This window comes from Acinonyx jubatus, chromosome C1 (assembly GCF_027475565.1).
Source record: "Acinonyx jubatus isolate Ajub_Pintada_27869175 chromosome C1, VMU_Ajub_asm_v1.0, whole genome shotgun sequence".
Classification (NCBI taxonomy): Eukaryota; Metazoa; Chordata; class Mammalia; order Carnivora; family Felidae; genus Acinonyx; species Acinonyx jubatus.
In genome coordinates, this window is record NC_069381.1 from 77,048,157 (window position 1) to 77,068,063 (window position 19,907).

The window sequence follows — 19,907 nt, forward strand, 5'->3', positions numbered from 1 at the left end:
GTATTTTTGAGGGCTTTCCAAATTTTTTCTTTTGGGTGATTTCAAGTTTCATAGTGTTGTAATCTGAAAACATGCATGATATGATCTTGATCTTTTTGTACTTGTTGAGGGCTGGTTTGTGACCCAGTATGTGATCTGTTCTGGAGAATGTTCCATGTACACTCAAGAAGAATGTGTATTATGGTGCTTTTTAGGGTGAAATGTTCTGAATATATCTGTTAAGTCCATCTGGTCCAATGTGTCATTCAAAGCCATTGTTTCCTTGCTGATTTTCTCCTAACTTCATCTGTCCATTGCTGTGAGTGGAGTATTAAAGTCTGTTACTATAATGGTATTATTATCAATGAGTTTGTTTATGTTTGTGATTAATTGATGCACATATTTGGGTGCTTCCATGTTAGCATAAATATTTACAATTGTTAGATATTCTTGATGGATAAACCCCGTTAATTATGGTATAATTCCCTTCTTCATCTCTTGTAACAGTCTTCGTTTTAAAATCTAGTTTGTCTGGTATAAGTATTGCTACTCTGGCTTTCTTTTGACTTCCATTAGCATGATAGATGGCTTTCCATCTCCTCACTTTCACCCTGCATGTGTCCTTAGGTGTAAAATGGGTCTCTTGTAGGCAGTATATAGATAGATCTTGTTTTTTTATCCATTCTGCTACCTTGTGCCTTTTCATTGGAGCATTTAGTCCATTTACTTTCAGAGTGATTATTGAAAGATCTGAATTTATTATTATTATCTGTAGATTTGGTGTTTCTGGTGGTGTTCTCTGGTCTTTTGTAGTCTTTGCTGCTTTCCACTCACAGGGCCACCCTGAGGATCTCTTGTAGAGCTGGTTTAATGGTCATTAACTCCTTTAATTTTCATTTGTCTTGGAAAGTCTTTATGTCTCTTTCTGTTCTGAATGACAGACTTGCTGTATAAAGGATTCTTGGGAGCATGTTTTTCCTATTTAGCACATTGAATATTTCCTGCCATTCCCTTCTGGCCTGCTAAGTTTCAGTGGACAGGTCTGCTACTAACCTTATGTGTCTACTCTTGTAGGTTAAGGACCTTCTCTCCCTAGCTGCTTTCAGAAGTCTCCCTTTATCTTTGTATTTTGCAGGTTTCACTATCATATGTCATGGTTTTGAGCTGTTTTTGTTGATTTTGAAGGGAGTTCTCTGTGCCTCTTGGACTTAGATGCCTGTTTCCTTTTCCCAGGTTAGAGAAGTTCTCGGCTATAACTTGTTCAAATAAACTTTCTGCCCCTTTTTCTCACTCTTCTTCTTCTGGGACCCCTATGATATGGATATTGCTTCATTTCATGGAATCAGTTAGTCCTCTATGCCTCCCCTTATGATCTAGTAATTTCCTTTCCCTCTTTTTTCAGTTTCATGATTTTCCATAATTTTAACATCTATTTCATCTATTCTCTCCTCTGTTTCTTCCATCTTGCTTCACTGTATCTAGCCTATTTTGCATCTCATTTATAGCCTTTTTAAATTCATGCCGACTAGTTTTTAGGTCTTTGATCTTTGCACAAGGATTTCTCTGGGGTCTTCTATGCTTTTTCAAGGCCACCTAGTAGTTTTAGGAGTGTTGATCTAAATTCTTGTTGATCTAAATTCTCAGATATATTGCCTATATCTATTTTAAGCAAGCCCCTGGCTATGATTTCTTCTTGACCTTTCTTTTGGGGAGAATTCCTCTGTCTTGTCATTTTGACTAAGTTTCTGTCAGTGTTTTGCATGTTCTAAAAGCTTGTTATGTTTCCTGCATCTGAGAGTACCACTATATTAAAAGGGGCCTGGCACTCCTGGCAGTGTTTCTGGTGTATGCTGTGTGCATTCTGCTGTTGCATTTTGGCTTCTCTTTCCCATTGTTCAGTCCTCTACAGAGCTTCTCATTACTTTCAGTGATGAATCGTCTGTACCTTTAATTAGGTGTGCTTTGCTTTGTTTGTTGAAGTAACCCTGAAAAAAAAGGAAAAGGGAGAAAACCCTGATGCCCTGCAATGGGAACCATTGTTTTTAGTAATTGTTAGTAGAGTTAAATAGAAAAAAATCAACTGAGTACATTTACCTTATGTTTTCACTCATATGTGGATCTTGAGAAACTTAACAGAAGACCATGGGAGATGGGAAGGGGAAAAAAAAGTTACAGAGAGGGAGGGAGATAAACCATAAGAGACTCTTAAATACTGAGAACAAACTGAGGGTTGATGGGGGGTGGGGGAGAGGGGAAAGTTGTTGATGGGCATTGAGGATAGCACTTGTTGGGATGAGCACTGGGTGTTGTATGGAAACTAGTTAGACAATCAATTACATTTTTAAAAAAAACCAAATTGGCTTTATTCCATGAATCATGAATTGGGCAGTATCCCAATTAGCAAGGGAAAGGAACTCCACCAAGCTGTGGGAAAGGGAAGGTTTTTTTTTTTTAATTGTTTATTTAGTTTTGAGAGAGAGAATGAGTGGGGAAGGGGCAGAGAGAGTGGGGGACAGAGTGTCTGAAGAGGGTCTGCACTGACAACAGAGAGACCAGTGTGGGACTGGAACTCATGAACCATGAGACAGGACCTGAGCTGAAGTAGGATGCTCAATCAACTGAGCCACCCAAATGCCCCAAAAAGGGAAGTGTTTAAAGACAGGAGTTGGAAAAAAATTATTTGCAAAGAATGCGTTTTTCAGGCAAGGTTACTTTCCTGAGGGGAAAGGAAGGGATTTACTGAGTGCATTATTTCACTAGTGCTGACCAAGTATTCAGTGTCAATTGGTTAAAGGTTACATTGTGGGGGGTGGGGGGGGGTGGTAAGTGAGGGATAGGGTGGTTGGGTGGTGAAACTGAAGTTAGGTTAGATATTAAGTCTTGGTTTACTGATGTGGGGTTTAGTGCAAGTGACTCCGTTTTGGGTCTACTATCTCCTTTTTAGCAATAGGAAGCGTGGTATTGATAAGTTTAATGTATAACAAGACATATTTTTAGTGTCAAATTTTAACTTTCAAATATTCTTTAGAATGTTTCCATTAACCTTGTTTGTTTGTTTGTTTCTTTCTTTCTAGAAAGCACCAGTGGGGGAGGAGCAGAGGGAGAGGGAGAGAGAGAATCTTAAGTAGGCTCTACACCCTTGGTGGAGCCTGATGCAGGGTTCGATTTCATGATTATGAGATCATGACATGAGCTGAAATCTAGAGTTGGACTTTAACCGACTCAGCCATCCAGGTGCCCCCACATAGTTTCATTTCTGTCTTCAATTTACTCATTCATCAAACATTTCTACATGTCCTCTTTCCTTTTACCTTTTTTCAGATTGTGGCACCGTTAGAAGCTGGGTTGATCCAAAGACAGACAGATGGCTGAAAATGGCACAAAAGAAAAAATAAAATGGACAACCACCATTATTATTAGCTCATCTCTTAAGGTAAATAGACATTTGGGCCATTGATCTTTAATTTAAAAATTAAAAACCATAGAACAATATTTTAAAAGATCCTTAGCTTGATTATCAAAGTTATGTGGATCAGCAAGCACATAAACTAAATGTATTTTAAAGATAAATTATAAATTTTATTGTATCTATTTTCAACATCTTACATCTCTAAATATTTGAGGGTTGGAAATTTTTTAAAGTTCTTTTTTTTCTTTATAAGCCTGTTCTAATAGAGATGTTAAAGGATTCCAGAAACAGTAACACATATGCACATATATATTATTTAAGGTTTTTAAAGAAATAAACCACAGAAACTGATTTTTTTTTACCTTAGTGGCATTAGGAGGAGGCTGTCTCCATAGTTTGGATGGGAGGGGATGGGAAGTTAAATGTCTGAAGGCACTTGGTCAGTCCACAGCTGTTTCTAACTCCTTAGTCAACAGGATTTCTCCATTGCCCTGGTATTTATCTGAACACTAGCTGATGTCTAGAGTGAAGGGGCAGGATATGACTATTCCACAGTAAAGAGGAGAGAGACAGAATAAGAGTTAAAATAAGATTTTTATCCACTCTGTCCTCTAACTGCTGCCTCAAGCTGCACTTTGCCCTATTAGCTTTAGCCACCTAGCTCCATAACACATACCAGTTTAGGACAGCCTTAAGTCTCACTGATTTTTTTTCATGCTTCTTTTTGTTAGGTTTCTAGAATTCATGTTTCTCTCTTAATTATATAGCTTTTTTAGACTGATTTTGAGAAAGGAAGCCAGCAATCCATGCTAATGTGTGAAGAGCAACTACTTTATAATTCATTTATTATGTTTAATCATCTTGTTTTTTCCTATTTGTCCCACCTTTTCTGTTTCTTTTTTCTCTCCTTTCTTGTTAGTTTTTGTGTTGATTGGTCAGTCTCTCTCTCTCTACCTCTCCCCCTCCCCCCATCACCATCTCTCTCCCTCTTTTACTAGTTTTGGAAATTATATGCCCTATTTCTACTATTTTAGTGGTTGCCCTAGAAATTTTAACATGTATACTTAGCTCCACAAAATCACAGTGAATAATTACCTCTATCCTCATCTTAAATCACAAAAGAATCTTAGAACACTCTTAGAACAAGATTCTTGTTGTTATCATATTTAGTTTAATTCTGTTTTTTAACTCCACAAAGTCTTATTTTCTAAAGTTAGCATTTGTTTAGACTTACTCATGTCTTTGCTGTTGTTTTTGCTTTCCTTTTTTTCCTTTGGCTCAGACTTCTCTTTTTAAATCACTTTCTTTTTATCTGAAGAATATAATTTAGAATTTACCTGTATGAGGATTTTCTAGAAGTAAAAAACTTACTCTCATTTTTTGTTAATATCAAAATATTTCTGTTTTCCCCTTGATTTTGAAAGATGTTTTAAAAGTCAATTTAAGTATAACTTACATACAATAAAATGCACTCATTTTAAATGTGAAGTTTGATGAGTTTTACAATCAAAATATAGAACATATGCATCACTCTAGAAAGTTCCTTTATGTCCTTTTATAGTAATTTCTTTTCCAGCCACCTGCCTCAAGTAAACCATTGATCTGATACTTATCACTATAATTGGTTTTGCCTATTGTAAAATTTCCTATAGATGGAATGACACAGTTGGTATTCTTTTGTGTCTTGCTTACATGTTGTTACATATTACAATAGTTTGTTTCCTTTTATTGTTGAGTAGTAGTTTACTGTATGAGTATACCCCAGTTTATTTATCTATTCACCAGTAGATGGACATTTGGGTTGTTTCCAGTTTGGGGCCATTTTTAAGTAAGCTGCTGTAAACCTCATTATATGTCTGTCTGTTGATCTGTGTTTTCATTTCTCTAGTAAACACATAGTAATGGAATTGCTGGGTCATATGGGTCAGATGTTTATTTTTATAAGAAACTGGAAAACTTTCTTCAGTTTTACTACAAATGAACACTGAATCTATTTCACTGCGTGACTAATCTGTGTAACTAAAATAAAAATAATGTGGGAATTATGGTTTTATACTCTCATCAGCAATGTATGAGAATTCCATTTACTCCAAAGTGAAAGATATTTTCACTAAATTTATAGATATTTTGTTTCAGCATATTGAGGAACTCATTTCACTGGATTCTGACTTCATTGTTATTGTTGATAAGATAGCATCAGTTTGTCACTTCCTTGAAGATTACCTGTCTTTCTTCTCTGACTGCTTTTCAGATTTTGGCATTCTGTGGTTTTAAGGTATAGATTTCTTTTTATCTTTTGAGGCTTCATGAATCTTTAAATTGTTATTACCAAGTTCTTATCCATCATCTCCTTTAATATTGCCTCTGTCCTATTTCCTTGCTCCTTCCTCTCTGAACTCCCATTAGATGTTTATTAGATCTTATCAGAATATTCTCCATGCATTTTGACTTCCCTTTCACTTCTTCTGTCTTTAGGTTGCAATCTAGGTAATTTAATCTGTCCTTTGTTCCATGTCAATATTTTTCTCTATTCCTATTGAACTCACCCATTGAGGGTTTTGTTTTGTTTTGTTTGACTTTTTTCAGCTTATGAAATACACATAGAGAAAAGTAGAAAAGGACATAAAAGTATATATGAACCATTTAATGGAGTTATTATAAAGAGAATACCATGTAGCCAATCGGGTCAATAAGTAGAACATTATTCATTTCCTTTTCTCCTCAGGACTTTTATTAATTATATCAATCAAACACAAATTATATTAGGTGTTTATAACTTATTAGTTATATCAAATGTGCATAACACTTACACTTTTTCTATAACCATAATTCCCGCATTTATTTTCATGTTGGTTACACAGTTAAATAGATTCAGTGTGTACTTGTAGTTTTCATGTAAAAGATATGTCTTTCCACTACTGGATTTTGTTCATGATTCATGAGACAAGCATTAGACACAGCTGAAATGTTCTTTCTCTAGAGGAGCCAAAATTGTCAGACATGGCTTTCAAAAATGTCCCTCAAAGTAGAAGTCTGTTCTTTTTTCATGTGTTTTGTTGGGAGTTATACATGTTTCCTACTTTCAACAAAGGAAAGTTTGCTATTGTTTCTCATTCTCCTTTGGTTTTTGTGTACTTTTCAAAGAAAGTAGGAGATACCACCATTTTTATTCTAGTAGTTCCTATATTTTTATATTTTAAATGCTGAGTCTTCATTTACCTTACACATAAATCTTTTTGTTTATTGCTAGTTTTTGCTTTAGAAAAATTCTTTGAAATAGAATAGTTGCATTAAAGAAAGAGACATGCACCATTTGAAGACTTTTGATATGTGTTGTCAAATTACCCTACAGGATGTTTTTATATACAGTGGCATCAGCAGTATATAGGAAGCTCAACTTATCCTCACCTATGACAGTTCCACATGTTATTTAAGAAAATCTTTGCTAGTTTGGTATTTTATATTTTATATTTCTTTGATTACAAAGGAGATTAAACATTTTTTCAGACACATTTTTATTTCTTCTGTAATTTTATCTTTCCTTTTTCTCTATTGGCATAAATAATAAATTTTTATTCTTTAAAATATTAAAAAATATAAAATTGTGTTATACTATTAAGATTTTTCTTAAGGTTTTTTTTTTTTGCCTTTCAATTTTATTTGGTATTTGTGAAATCATAAGTTGCATATTTTTATTTCTACTCTATCTTTAGGAATTAAGGCAGCTGTTTTTATTATAGTCAAATTTAACAGCTTCTTCCCTGAGATTTCTTAAATTGCTCTTATAAAATTTTTATATATCAGCCTTAAATATGTGTTATACATCTATACATATGCTCATATACAGATAATCATTATATAGTTTTGAATCTGATTCTGTTGTTTTCTCTTCAGTTGATGTATATATTAAATATTGAATCATTACCACACTTTTAAATTCATTGTAGTTGTGTGATATACCTTAAACTTAATAAGGCATGTTCCTTCCATACTGTTCATATGTTTCTAGAACGTATTTTTTCTTCTTGATCAGGGAATCATAAAACTATGGTGTATGCCCTGGCCTACAGCATGTTATTGCCAAGCCAATGAATTAAGCAGGGTTTTTACATTTTTAAAGGCTTATAAAAAAGAGAGAGAAAGAGAGAAAGAAGGAAGGAGACAGGAAGGAAGGAAAAGAAGAAGGAAAGAAGGAAGGAGGGAAAGAAGATGGGAAGGAAGGAGGGACGGTGAGAGAAAGAAAGGAGGGAGACAGGGAAGAAGAAAGGAAGAAAAGAAAAAAATGTGACAGAGATCATATGCAGCCTCACAAGCCTATAATATTTATTATTTGGCCTTCTGCTGAAATAGTTTGCCGAACTTTATTCTAGATGAACTTCAAAATCACTTTAAGTTAAAAAAATTTTCCATTCATTACACTTTTGATTTGAATTGAACTAATTTATTAAACGAGGGAAAAATTTATTCTTCCCATCCTTTGAACACATGAGATATATCGTTTTTTTTCAAGTCTTTATTTTCTCAGATAATTAAGAAATTTTTTCTTCATATTAATTCTGTTTCTTTTTAAGTACCTTGATAGTTGATGTTTTTGTTGCTATTATGAAATATTTCCCCATGTTTTCAATCTGTAAGTAGAAACTTTTGAGTTTGTGGTAATTTATTTTTATTATTATTTTTTTTAAATGTTTATTTATTTTTGAGAGAAAGAGAGAGCACAAGTGGGGGAGTGGCAGAGAGGGAGGGAGACTGAGAATCCAAAGTAGGTTCCAGGTTCTGAGCTGTCAGCACAGAGCCCCACACGGGGCTCACACTCACGAACCATGAAATCATGACCTTAGCCGAAGTCAGACACTTAACCAGGCGCCCCTGTGGTTGGTTGGTTACTACTTACTTACTTACTTGTTTATTTTATTTTATTTATTTATTTATTTATTTTACTTTATTTTATTTTATTTTTATTATGATTGCATTGACTCTATTTATTTATATTAAATATAATTTATTGTCAAATTGGTTTCCATACAATACCCAGTGCTCATCCCAACAGGTGCCCTCCTCAATACCCATCACCCACTTTTGTGGTTATTTATTCTTAATCACTGCACTGCATTTTCATAATTTATTATCAGTTGGTTCTATGGGATTTTCAAGGGAAGCAGTCATAATTTGTGATTAGAATTTCTGACAGCTATATCTCTTATTTTTATCTCATGGCCTTTTGCTGTGACCAAAACATCTAAAACAGTGTTTCTGATTTTAATGAGAATAATTCCAGTATTTTACTATATATGACGTACCTGTTGCTATAAAGTATTTACTGTATTGATATTCATCTAAGCTTAATTAATTATAAAATTTTTCTTTTAATCATAAATAAGTGTATAGTTTTTCAGTTGCATTGGTTTTTGTTGTCTCTTGAGAAGAACTTAAGGGACTAATCTTTTCATTTCTTGATTAAATTAATTGATCGTTGTGGATTTTTCTTTCATATTCTCTTAAAATTTGGTTTTCTAGTATTTTATTTTTGAATGAGTATTTACTAATGATTAGGCTGTGGTTTTCTCTTTCTGAGCTAGTTTTGTAGGGAATAGGGGGTTTCCTTTTTCATTCTTTTTTTTTTATTCCTTTTGTTTATATCTATGTAGTTATATAGCATGGAAATTTTAAGGTAAAAGGTGCTTTACTATTAAATTTTCTGTGCTGTTAATTTTTTTATGCAATGTAGAAAAATAGTGGTTTTGCTTAGTTAAGTTTTGCGCTATGTTATGAGTCTATTTCATAAATTATATATTTTTTCAAAAATTTACTAAATTATAGAGATAAATTTATTAAGTTGAAATTTATGAAATTGCCATTTCTGTGATTAAAATTTTCATATTGGCATTCATTTAATTTTCTCATTAACTATATCAGTTATTGAGTACCCTTTCTCATTTCTGTTTTTATTTATAGTTCCTTTCTAATGAGTAGATTTGGTAGACAGAATGTTAATTTTATAGAATATTGATAGGTGTTATATTTGTAGAAAGAAGTATTGGATTGTATTTGGAATTCTTGTATAAACAAATTTATACAATTTTTTTATTGCACTGTCTTAACAGCTGTTCATATGCTCAGATGCATTATAAATCCTCAAAAGGAGATAAAATAATATTCAGTGTTTCTAAGTATTAATTGAATAAGGAATACATTTTAATATCTCATGGGACTAATATTCCATAAAATATGCTTTGGAAAATCTAGTTTTAGCTCCTACTTATTTGAAAAATTAACTCTTGAATTTGGCTATTTTTTTTTCTAATTCAGTACTTTTTATTTTTATTTTTATTATTTTCTTTTATTATTTTTATTATCATTCTTTTAGTTGGCACCCCAGATAGCATATGAATTTTTTAAGTTTATTATTATTTTTTATTGAAGTGTAGTTGACACAGTGTTACCATATTTTCCAGGTGTATAGCATAGTGATTTGACAAATCTTGTACATTCTTCCATACTCACTAGAGGTGTAGCTACTAATAGAATATGATTAAAATTCATTAACATGGCATACATGGGTCCTTAGGTTATGCATGCATTTATTCCTAACACCATCTTCAAGTTCACTGACTTGTGTATACCTTACATACTTATCATCTAAGGATCCTACTTTTGGTTCTGAATGCCTGTTACTTTTTCTGTCCGTGCTTTTCTCACATTTATCTTCTTCCTTCACTTGTCTGCTTAATAAACTCCTTTCTACTTTAAAGGTTTAACTCATATTTTATGAAGCTTTTCTGACTCACGTCTGTTACATCCTTTTATAGTTTCTGGTTCTTAGCCAAATTTCTCAGTCTTGTCTTTCATCTCCTTGAACATAGTAAACATTGCTATTTTAAGGTATGGATCTGGTATAACTTCACTTTATGTATCCCCTGTGAGTCTACTTCTATTGCCTATTGTTTCTCATAGTTCTCTTCCAAGTATTTCATCTCTTTGTATGTCTGATTATTTTTGTGTATTGGAATTTGTATTTGAAAAATTGTAGAAATAATTTGAGGCCTAGAATAGTATTCTATTCCTCTAAGAAGCTTTAATTTTACAAGAGAATTAAACCCCTAAAACCTAAGCAGGGTTGCTACATACATTACAGGACATTCAATTACAATATTTGGGTTTTAGGTAAGCAATTAATTTTGTATAAGCACATCCCAAATATTGCATGGGACATACTTATACTAAAAATTATGTTGTTTATCTGAAATTCAAATTCAGCTGGGTGTTCTTTATTTTTATTTGCAAAATCTGTCAGTCCAAGCCCTAAAGCATCTATTGTATGTAATAAATGAATTACATCTAGAATGGTACTAGTTATGTGAGAATTGAAAGAATAGTCACTCAGATAATTTTCTTTGTAGTTCAAAAGAGGAAACCTGATTGAGAAAGGTTGCTCTAGGGAGTGGTTCTGCAAGATGGTTGTGAATACTAGTAATACAGTATCACCTAAAGACAATTTCTGGGATTAAAATGGTTTGAAGCTAGGCTATAGTCCCTGTGAGAGCTGTTCTACTTTTATCAGGAGCTGTGTTTAGCCTGTCAGCTCTTTCGGAATTGGCAGATGCCCTCAGGGAAAAGGTGGCCTAAATGCTGGTCTCATATCTTTGAATTTCTGTATGGATTTGGCCTTATAATTGTTCACTATCCTGCTAGCTCTCTGATGTATTCAAGAAGATTTTTTAAATTGTTCAGCTTTTCTAGTTGCTTCAGCAGGAGGTTTGGCTTAAATTGCTTAGTCTGCCATTGCTAGAATCAATGTATAGTTTTAAAACGGCAGAAATAAACTCATGGGAAGAGCCATAGTTGAACTCTAGGTCAGGATCTGTTTGGCACAAAATACTCTCTTTGGGACAGAAAGGAAGCATATATTTTGTACATAATTCCAGCCTGTGTACTTAAAATATACATGTTATAAAGCAAAATATAAAATTAATATACCTAAGGGATTTTTATCTACTTGGAGAATAATCAGCTTGAGCTGTAACCAATCGGGAAACCCTATTAACCACTTACATTTTAGTGGCTTGGATAAAATTATCTAAGTAATTACTTGTATAGAATAGAAAATGAGATGGTTTTTGAAATGGCATTCAAACAGAAGTCCTGTTGCTGTGTTCATACATGTTTTCTGACTCACCTAAGGCTTGAAGCATCTTAAAATTATAATAAAAGTAACTGTAGTATACACAAATAAATTGGAGAATTGGTTGTCTCCTTGTGGTATTTTGTACATCTGGCACTTCATGGTTCTCTGAGCCATCTAAGAAACTCACCACAACCCACCTTCCAATTTATATTAATGTATGCCAGGATCCATCTCCAAGTTGTGTTTTTAAAAGAACTTTGCGTTTGCTCTGCTTCTTATAGTTTAGTTCTTTAATACTGTCTTTTGTTTCTGTCTCTAAATAACATAACTAGTACACAATTCATTTCCAAACAGTGTGTTTCAGAACTAAATATTTTTGTTTTTACAAAAGTGTTTTCACCATAGAGAGCACATTTACTGTCTCCTTTGATGATCAGATATATAAGTGGTATAGTTATAAAAGAAGCTATTAAATTAATTTTTTCATTAGCTTTAACAAAAAATCATTGTAAGCATGTCTTAAGTTTATGTTTCTGAAAAAAATGTTTTTTAGAGTTGTGAAGTTGCAACTGCCCTAGATCGAAGCCACAAGATTCGGTATTCAGATTCAGTGGAAAATGGATCAATTATCTTTTCTCTTTCTGGTACAGTATATTTGCTGTCTTAAGTTTCTTATAAAATATAGAAGTATAAATTCTAATACTGGTAGTTCAGTAACCAGATAATAAGCTTAATGTACTATCTTTTCAGAGAGGTAAATGTATAAAACTATTACTGCTGCAAAAGTAGTGCATGTGGCTGATTACAACATGCATTTCTTTTTAGATTACAATTGTTGAACTAAAGCTGAACCAGTGGAGTGTGGTAGAAGATATTAAAAACTACTTGTTTTGGAACTAAGATGAAAATAGAACAAAGCCACCTCTCCAACAGTCAGTACTTAAAATGTTACCAGTATTAATGAAGAGGCCAACGTCACATTGGTCAAAAGCCATATACAAAAACAATATAGGAGAATGCTTTTTCATGATTTTGTACATGATTTTGATGAATATAACATAAACAAATACTAAAAGAAAAGAATCAAATGGAGACAAATAGAAGTTCCACGAATCATAAAACTGTACAATGGTCATGGGCAAAATAGAGGAAGGAATTAGATTAGGAGATGAGAAGCCTGGGACAATGGAAAGGGGGCAGCACAAAGCATAGTTTTGTGATAGGGAAATGACTGAAGTGATAAAAGGTGGAGGTAAAGAATTTTATCAGGAGGGTTGCAGACAGACTGATACTTTAGCAGAGGTTTTGGAAGACAGGCAGCTTTCAAAAGCTACTAGAAATAAAACTCCAGGCTGAAAGTGGTCCAACTTCAAACTCATCCTTCCTGGTTGAATAAAGAGCCCACTAGGGAGAAGTGAAATGTTCTTGAATACCTCCTATGTGCCTTGGCCACTTTATATACTGTATCTTATTGAATCCTCTCAACAAACCCATGAACAATTATTATTGCCATCTTACAGATGGGGGAACTTAGGTTCAAAGAGGTTTATATAAATTGCCCAACTTCACTCAATTAGTATATAATCACTTTCCTCAGATTGTCTACTCCTCATCATTTAAAGTGCTATAATTAGATCAAATTTCCTTTCAGGACTATTCTCACAGGCCTGATACTTTTTCAAAAATCCTAGGTAACTGCTTATCGAGTATATTAATGTATGTAATAGTTAATATTCTCTACAAAGGTTTCTTCAAGAAACAATTGAAGGCTTATCTTCCTTTGATTTTCAGCTTTAAAAAAAATCATTATAACACACAAAAAAACTTTTCACTAAAATTAGGCATTACTATGTATACAGTGCCATCATCAGAAATGACCAAAAACATTTTTCCTCTTATTTAGAATAAGCCATCCTTTTATATAGAGCACTTCAAAGAATTACCGAAATCATTTTGTAGTTTAAGAATTTTGTTATAGTAACTTCTGTTCCTTATGGGTTTAGGTCCTGTACATTTAACCAGCTATATGAATTTTTGTTGATTTTGTGGAGTTTACAAAATATTTTATTATTATGACAAAGTGATGTTTTATATTTTGTTCACCTTTCCTAGGAGTTGCATTTTTATTGATGGATGCTAAAGAATGCTTTACATCAGCTGAAGAAATATTTCTAGCCAAAATTGAGAAGTTTACTAATATTCACCAAAATAGCTTTTTGGTTCTGTCTGCTGCCTTCCATGGGCCTGAGGAATGGAAACTGATGTTCAGGATTCAGCAGAGGTATGGATGAATAGTACTATAGACTTTTCTTAAATTACAATATGCTCACTTTTGTTCTTAATCCTTTTAAACAGGTGAATTGCGTCTTGCCAAAAAATAAATGTTGTAATATTAACTTGTCACAGTTAACAAAATGCAGGCCTAATGGGTATTCCAAGAATGAGGGTAACAAGTTTCAGAGTTCATGTTGATTTCTGAGATTCTCCTGCAAGACCAAAATAAAAGTGAACATTTTAGTCTGTTCAATCCTGGCTATAAAGTTTATCATATCCTCTGTGGAATAGAGCAGGGCATAAATAAATGACAAGAGCTTTCTCTCTCCTTTCTGCTTACTTAACATATGTCTATATAAGTTATATAATGTATTTAACTTATGAATTATTTTTCAGATTCCTGGGTAGTAACTTACGGATACTTCCAGTACACAACACAGTAGATGTTATTAATCTTATGTGCACTATAGCTAAGGTGAGTCACCTGAGGAAAATGACACATACATAAAAACTCATAGATTTTAAGGTTCTTGACTTCAAAATGCACACTCTCTTGAGCAGGATTGACAAATACTGTTTCTGTTCCCCTCAGAGAAGTTGCTCTTTCAGCATGCAACTTTTGGAAGCCTGAACTCAGCCTCTCAAGTCTTCTCAATTTACTTCTGGTAGTCATTACCACAATGACTAATTTTAGGCCAAAAGAGCATTTGGCATATATACATTGTGTTAGTCCTACTGGTTACTTAAATCTTCCTTTAAGTTCTAAAATATAATTATTGATCAGGTTGTAGTCAAGAACTGTCAAAGTGCATTCTTTTTTAAAGTTTACTTATTTATTTTGAGAGAGCACGTGTGTGCATGAGCAGGGGGAGGGGCAGAGAGACAGAGAGAAAGAGGGAGAGAGAGAATCCCAAGCAGGGTCCACACTGTCAGCTCAGAGCCCCAGGGAGATCATGACCTGAGCTGAAATCAAGAGTTGGACACTTAAGCGACTGAGCCACGCAGGTGCCTCAAAGTACAAACATTTTATTTTATAGAATGATCTTCACAAGTTACCATTTTCTTTTCATGCTTGTCCTCTGTGAAGTGTGCCCTAGGCAGAGTTAGGTGTTTCTTACTCTTATACTTGGAACAGATCTTCATTAAAGCAATTCTTAAAGTATTCTTTTGACTTGTTTGAAATTCCTTAAAGACAGAGCTCAGGTATTTTTCTTTTACTGACTTAACTCACGCATAGTATTTAGCACAGAAGGTGATTTGATACTTGTTGAATAAGTGAAAGTTTATCTTTTTATATGACCCTGTAAAAATAATTTATTTCTGTAAATAATGTTGCATGTTTATAACTTCTTACAGATGGCCTCCAAACCATACATAGATAACATCTGCTATAGAATGGTAACAACTGAGGCTTACATCATTGAGCAAAGTCCTGTTTGGAAAACACTTCAAAAGTTAAAACTGAGTAGTGATTCATTTAACCCAAACTAGAGTATCAATTACAAATGTCCTTTTGGAAGAATATTAAAATAATTAGACCACTTAAATTATAATGTTAAAATATATATTTACTTTAAAGACTTTTAAAAATTTTAAATAAAATGGATATGACCAAAAATGATTTATTTTCAGTTTTGTTGAGTAATTCCTTTAATAATGTTTAGAAAACATTGGTACATACATATATTTAAAAAGTCAGATGCAGTTTTTTAATGATACAAATTAAGTTGGATGGATAAGTATTTACTACAAAATAAAAACACAGCATTTTTTAACTAGCCCCTTAGACTAAAAGGAAAGTCACATACACTTTTTAGCTTTTCAACAAAGGCTGCCAGTATTTTCTAAAATTAATCTTTGCAGATGCTTTTCATGTTGTAACTGCTGCTAGAGAGGTGGTGATGGAACTCTGCCCCCTAAGACTCCTCCTGAGGCAAGGAAAGGAAGGGAAATTAAGAGAAGCAGCCAACTGGCCCAACTGAAAACTTCTGTGTACACTTTTAGAGTGGTTTGATATCTTATTTGACACTAGGAGTTCTATTTTTTTTTTTATGTTTATTTATTTTTGAGAGAGAGAGACAGAGTGTGAGCTGGGGAAAGGGCAGAGATAGGGAGACACAGAATCCAAAGCAAGCTCCAGGCTCTGAGCTGTCAGCACAGAGCCTGACACAGGGCTTGAACTCACAAGCTGTGAGATCATGACCTGAGCCAAAGTCGGACACTTAACCGACTGAGCCACCCAGGTGCCCCAACACTAGGAGTTCTAAAATGTGTCATAGCATCTAACTGGAACATAAAGTGTATCAATGTATTTATAAACTCACTACAACTGTATGAATGCATAAAGGCAATTCAACTACATTTTATGAAATTATAACAAAATTATTAGTTTGTATTGGATTTTCAGTAGTAGGATTTAGAATACATATATGGGCATCATTACCATCTAGATAGATTATCTTTTTAAAACCAAAGAATAGTACTGATCCATAATGTGTCATCACAGAAACCAATAACTGAGAAAGGTTACATTTATTTTTCTAGTATTTTACAGAAAAGTTTTTATAAAGATATTAAATAATCATAATGGAAAATACAGTATTTTACTTGTTTTTATTTTGGGAAATGGAGGTTCATTTTATCCCAATATTTTCTTCAGGGGTAGACTTTGTTTTTATTTCAATGAGTTCTTCTACTCGAGCCAGAACACTTTCAATCAAATCAAATGTGAAAAGAGCTGAATGTAGAACCTGCAATGCCAAGGAAAGTTAGTGTTATATTAATGTTGCTGTTAAAACAAAAAAACAAAGTAGAAAGTCCTCAGCTGGATGTAGCTTAGGAAAATTTCAGATATACCTTAAGCTGCATTTCAGGTGGCATATTAGGGATCTCTTCTCCACCTACAGTTACAGAACAAAGATCTTTAGATTTCTGGACATCTGTTAAGGGAAGAAAAAAATTTAACCATTAAAAATCTCTCAGATTTCAATAATCAATTTATAACCTACTTTCATTATTATGTATCTGTTACACTAAAAAGAAATTTCTAGTAATGCCTTTAAGAAATATCCCCACAGATACATAGAAAAGAGCAGAAGATCATTATAGTAGAATTGCCGACTTTAAAAAGTAATTCTGAATCTGAGATTCTTTTTTGTAATTTATACAGATTTACTTGAGAGTGAGGTTGGCGGTGAGGACAGGTGGGGGGATGGACAGAGCCATACCAAAGTTAGTGAAATATACAAACAGAAATACTTGTAATACAGTTAGATTCTTAATCAGAATTTGATCTTAATCTGGTTTTAAACCAGAATATACTTCAATTTGTTTTAAATCTTTGTTAACCCAATTTCAATTTCAACTGGCTTTACAGATCTGTTAAAAATCATTTTAATTATAAATGAAATGACTTAACTGTCATGGTTCCTTGTTTGTTATAAAATAAACAACTATGATATTAGAGAGTTCTTTGTTTTGAATATACATAACACTTCTAAAATTTGACTAATTTTTAGACCTAACTAAAAATGAAATACACATTACCAACCTTGGCTATTTTCTTGGCTATTTTTAATTTCTGCTTCATAATGTGCTTTTGACATATTAAGTCCTGTATGGAGTGGCTTTAAGAAATTATTCTCAATCTTTCCAAGTTCTGTCCATAATCCAGTCTGTTCAGAAGAATTAATGAAAGAATTAGTTATTTGGTTCAACATTTTTTGATTGCCCACTATTATTAAACACATGTTAAGAGCTCAAGAAACAAAAATAAAATCTGATCCTTGCCTTCCAAGGTAGTTTACTATTTAATAACACATTCATGCATACATTTAGTTATTTTATGTGAATACCAATCAAAATAAAATACCAATCAAAACAAAAATGTACTCTGGATACTACACTCATTCCTACACCATCTGGACAGCTCCTGACTTTGAGATGTGTAACATACAAGTTTTATCCGTGAGAAAATTATTTGAGAATAATCCATATGATGAGACATTTCTTTTCCTGTAAAAACCATCCCTACAATGACTACCTTATATATTCCTTCAACTCATGATCTTTCAATTGATAGCCTTGTCACAGATCTAGTTCTAGAGGATTCTTTCCCTTCTCTATTAATGGAAACATTTCTAACATAAAGCTGTTAATGAACTTTCTAGTGATCCATATAGATAGAAATTTTACCTGCCTAGGACAGCTTAGGGTTATTCTGTCATCCATATTAGAAGTTTTTATGCCAAGAGCATTTCCTCTTATATTACTCAAAGGAGGGGAGTCACAAAGTCTTAATTTTATTAGAAAGGAAGAAAGGGAAATGAGAGGGGAGGGGTGGGTCATGGGAAAGAGAAAGGAGACAGGAGAGAACAAGAGGAGGTAGAAGAAGAGAGAGAAAATTCATTAATTTTATTAAAAGTTTCCAGGGGCTCTTTACAAAGGAAAATAGGTGAAAAAGGGAAACTTAGGAACCCAATTATCCTTAACTAAAAGTGGATCACTTGAAAGCCTATTTTGTATTCAAGTTTTGATTATTCAGTTCCAAATAGTATCTTTTATCATGTATACAAATATGTCATAAAATAGATTTTATTCATAGTTATATAGAAGTTCTTAAATGTTAATGTGCTAGTTAAAAATGTAGATTTCTGTGCTTTACTCGGAGACTTTGAGTAGATTTAGGGCTGAACCCAGGAATTTGCATTTATGCACATAAAAGAATACCCAGATGATTGTGATTAGGACCATATGTTAAGATATAATGATCCGGGGCGCCTGGGTGCCTCAGTCGGTTAAGCGTCTGACTTCGGCTCATGTCATGATCTCGTGGTTCTTTAGTTTGAGCCTTGCATTGGGCTCTGTGTGGACAGCTCAGAGCCTGGAGCCTGCTTCAGATTCTGTCTCCCTCTCTTTACCCCTCCCCCGCTCATGCTCTGTCTCTCTCACTGTCTCTCTCTAAATCAATAAACACACCAAAAAAAATTTAAAAAAAAGATACAATGATCCAAGGGGCACCTTCATAGCTCAGTCGCTTAGGCATCTTACTTGGGCTCAGGTCACAAATCTCTCAGGTTTGTGAGTTAGAGCCCCGCATTGAGCTCCGTGCTGACAGCTCAGAGCCTGGAGCCTGGTTTGGAATCTGTGACTCCCCTCGTCTCTCTGCCTCTCCCCCGTTCACGTTCTCTGTGTCTCTCTCAAAAAATAAATAAATGATGGGGCGCCTGGGTGGCGCAGTCAGTTAAGCGTCCGACTTCAGCCAGGTCACGATCTCGCGGTCCGTGAGTTCGAGCCCCGCGTCAGGCTCTGGGCTGATGGCTCGGAGCCTGGAGCCTGTTTCCGATTCTGTGTCTCCCTCTCTCTGACCCTCCCCCGTTCATGCTCTGTCTCTCTCTGTCCCAAAAATAAATAAACATTGAAAAAAAAATAAAAATAAATAAATGTTAAAAAAAAAAAAAAAAAAGATACAATGATCCCATCCAGGGGCACCTGGGTGACTTGATTGGCTGACCATCTGACTCTTGATTCCAGCTCAGGTCATGATCCCAGGGTGGTGGGATTGAGCCCTGCATCAAGCTCTGCACTGAGCATGGAGCTTGCTTATGATTCTCTTTCCCTCTCTCTCTCCCCCACCCGGGTTCATGTCCTCTCTCTCTAAAAAAATAAAATAGCCCTATCCAATGCCAATGAGGAAGAAAATTTTTAATTGAAAATGTTTTTTAATCCTAATTTTAAATAGTCATATGTGGCTACTACCTACTATATTGGACAGTGAAAATCTAGGAGGTCTTTATTAAGACTTTAGTTGTTTTTAATAGCAATTTATTTTAACATACAACACGTTATAAAACTTGTAATAAGGCAATAAAAACATGTGGCAAAATTAGGCTACAGCAAATCTGTTGGGAATTCTGTCCAGCTAATTCTACAAATCTTTCATATGATGAACTGTAATTTTAGAAGCATGTAGGAGTGAAGAAGTTGTGGAAATAAGAATATTCCCTCTCTTAAAATTAAGGTTACTAGGTCTTTAAAAAAAATACCACAAGGAAAATCATTTTAAGATTTCTTTTATCTTCAATGTCTAGAAAAAGTAACTTAAGAATTTTAAATAGTTAC

General features: G+C 33.8%; 2 protein-coding genes across 8 annotated transcripts in view; one reads left to right on the forward strand and one right to left on the reverse strand.

Annotated features, from left to right (window-relative positions):
• CC1H1orf146 (chromosome C1 C1orf146 homolog) overlaps positions 1 to 15,408 on the forward strand; it is a 54,329-nt gene extending 38,921 nt beyond the window's left edge. For 3 of the 4 annotated variants that reach the window (XM_015064473.3, XM_053214443.1, XM_053214441.1), the window contains 5 exons: positions 3,301 to 3,412; positions 12,067 to 12,157; positions 13,626 to 13,794; positions 14,184 to 14,262; positions 15,144 to 15,408. In XM_015064473.3, the coding sequence (XP_014919959.1) occupies positions 3,344 to 3,412; positions 12,067 to 12,157; positions 13,626 to 13,794; positions 14,184 to 14,262; positions 15,144 to 15,278 (543 nt within the window). In that variant the 5' untranslated portion in view covers positions 3,301 to 3,343 and the 3' untranslated portion in view covers positions 15,279 to 15,408. Of the gene's footprint in view, positions 1 to 3,051; positions 3,214 to 3,300; positions 3,413 to 12,066; positions 12,158 to 13,625; positions 13,795 to 14,183; positions 14,263 to 15,143 lie in introns of those variants that run through there. The other variant, XM_053214442.1, reaches the window with a different exon arrangement.
• GLMN (glomulin, FKBP associated protein) overlaps positions 15,390 to 19,907 on the reverse strand; it is a 35,958-nt gene continuing 31,440 nt past the window's right edge. For 3 of the 4 annotated variants that reach the window (XM_015064432.3, XM_015064431.3, XM_027058605.2), the window contains 3 exons: positions 17,338 to 17,461; positions 16,644 to 16,726; positions 16,283 to 16,537 (listed from right to left, as the gene is read on the reverse strand). In XM_015064432.3, the coding sequence (XP_014919918.2) occupies positions 16,421 to 16,537; positions 16,644 to 16,726; positions 17,338 to 17,461 (324 nt within the window). In that variant the 3' untranslated portion in view covers positions 16,283 to 16,420. Of the gene's footprint in view, positions 15,716 to 16,282; positions 16,538 to 16,643; positions 16,727 to 17,337; positions 17,462 to 19,907 lie in introns of those variants that run through there. The other variant, XM_053214440.1, reaches the window with a different exon arrangement.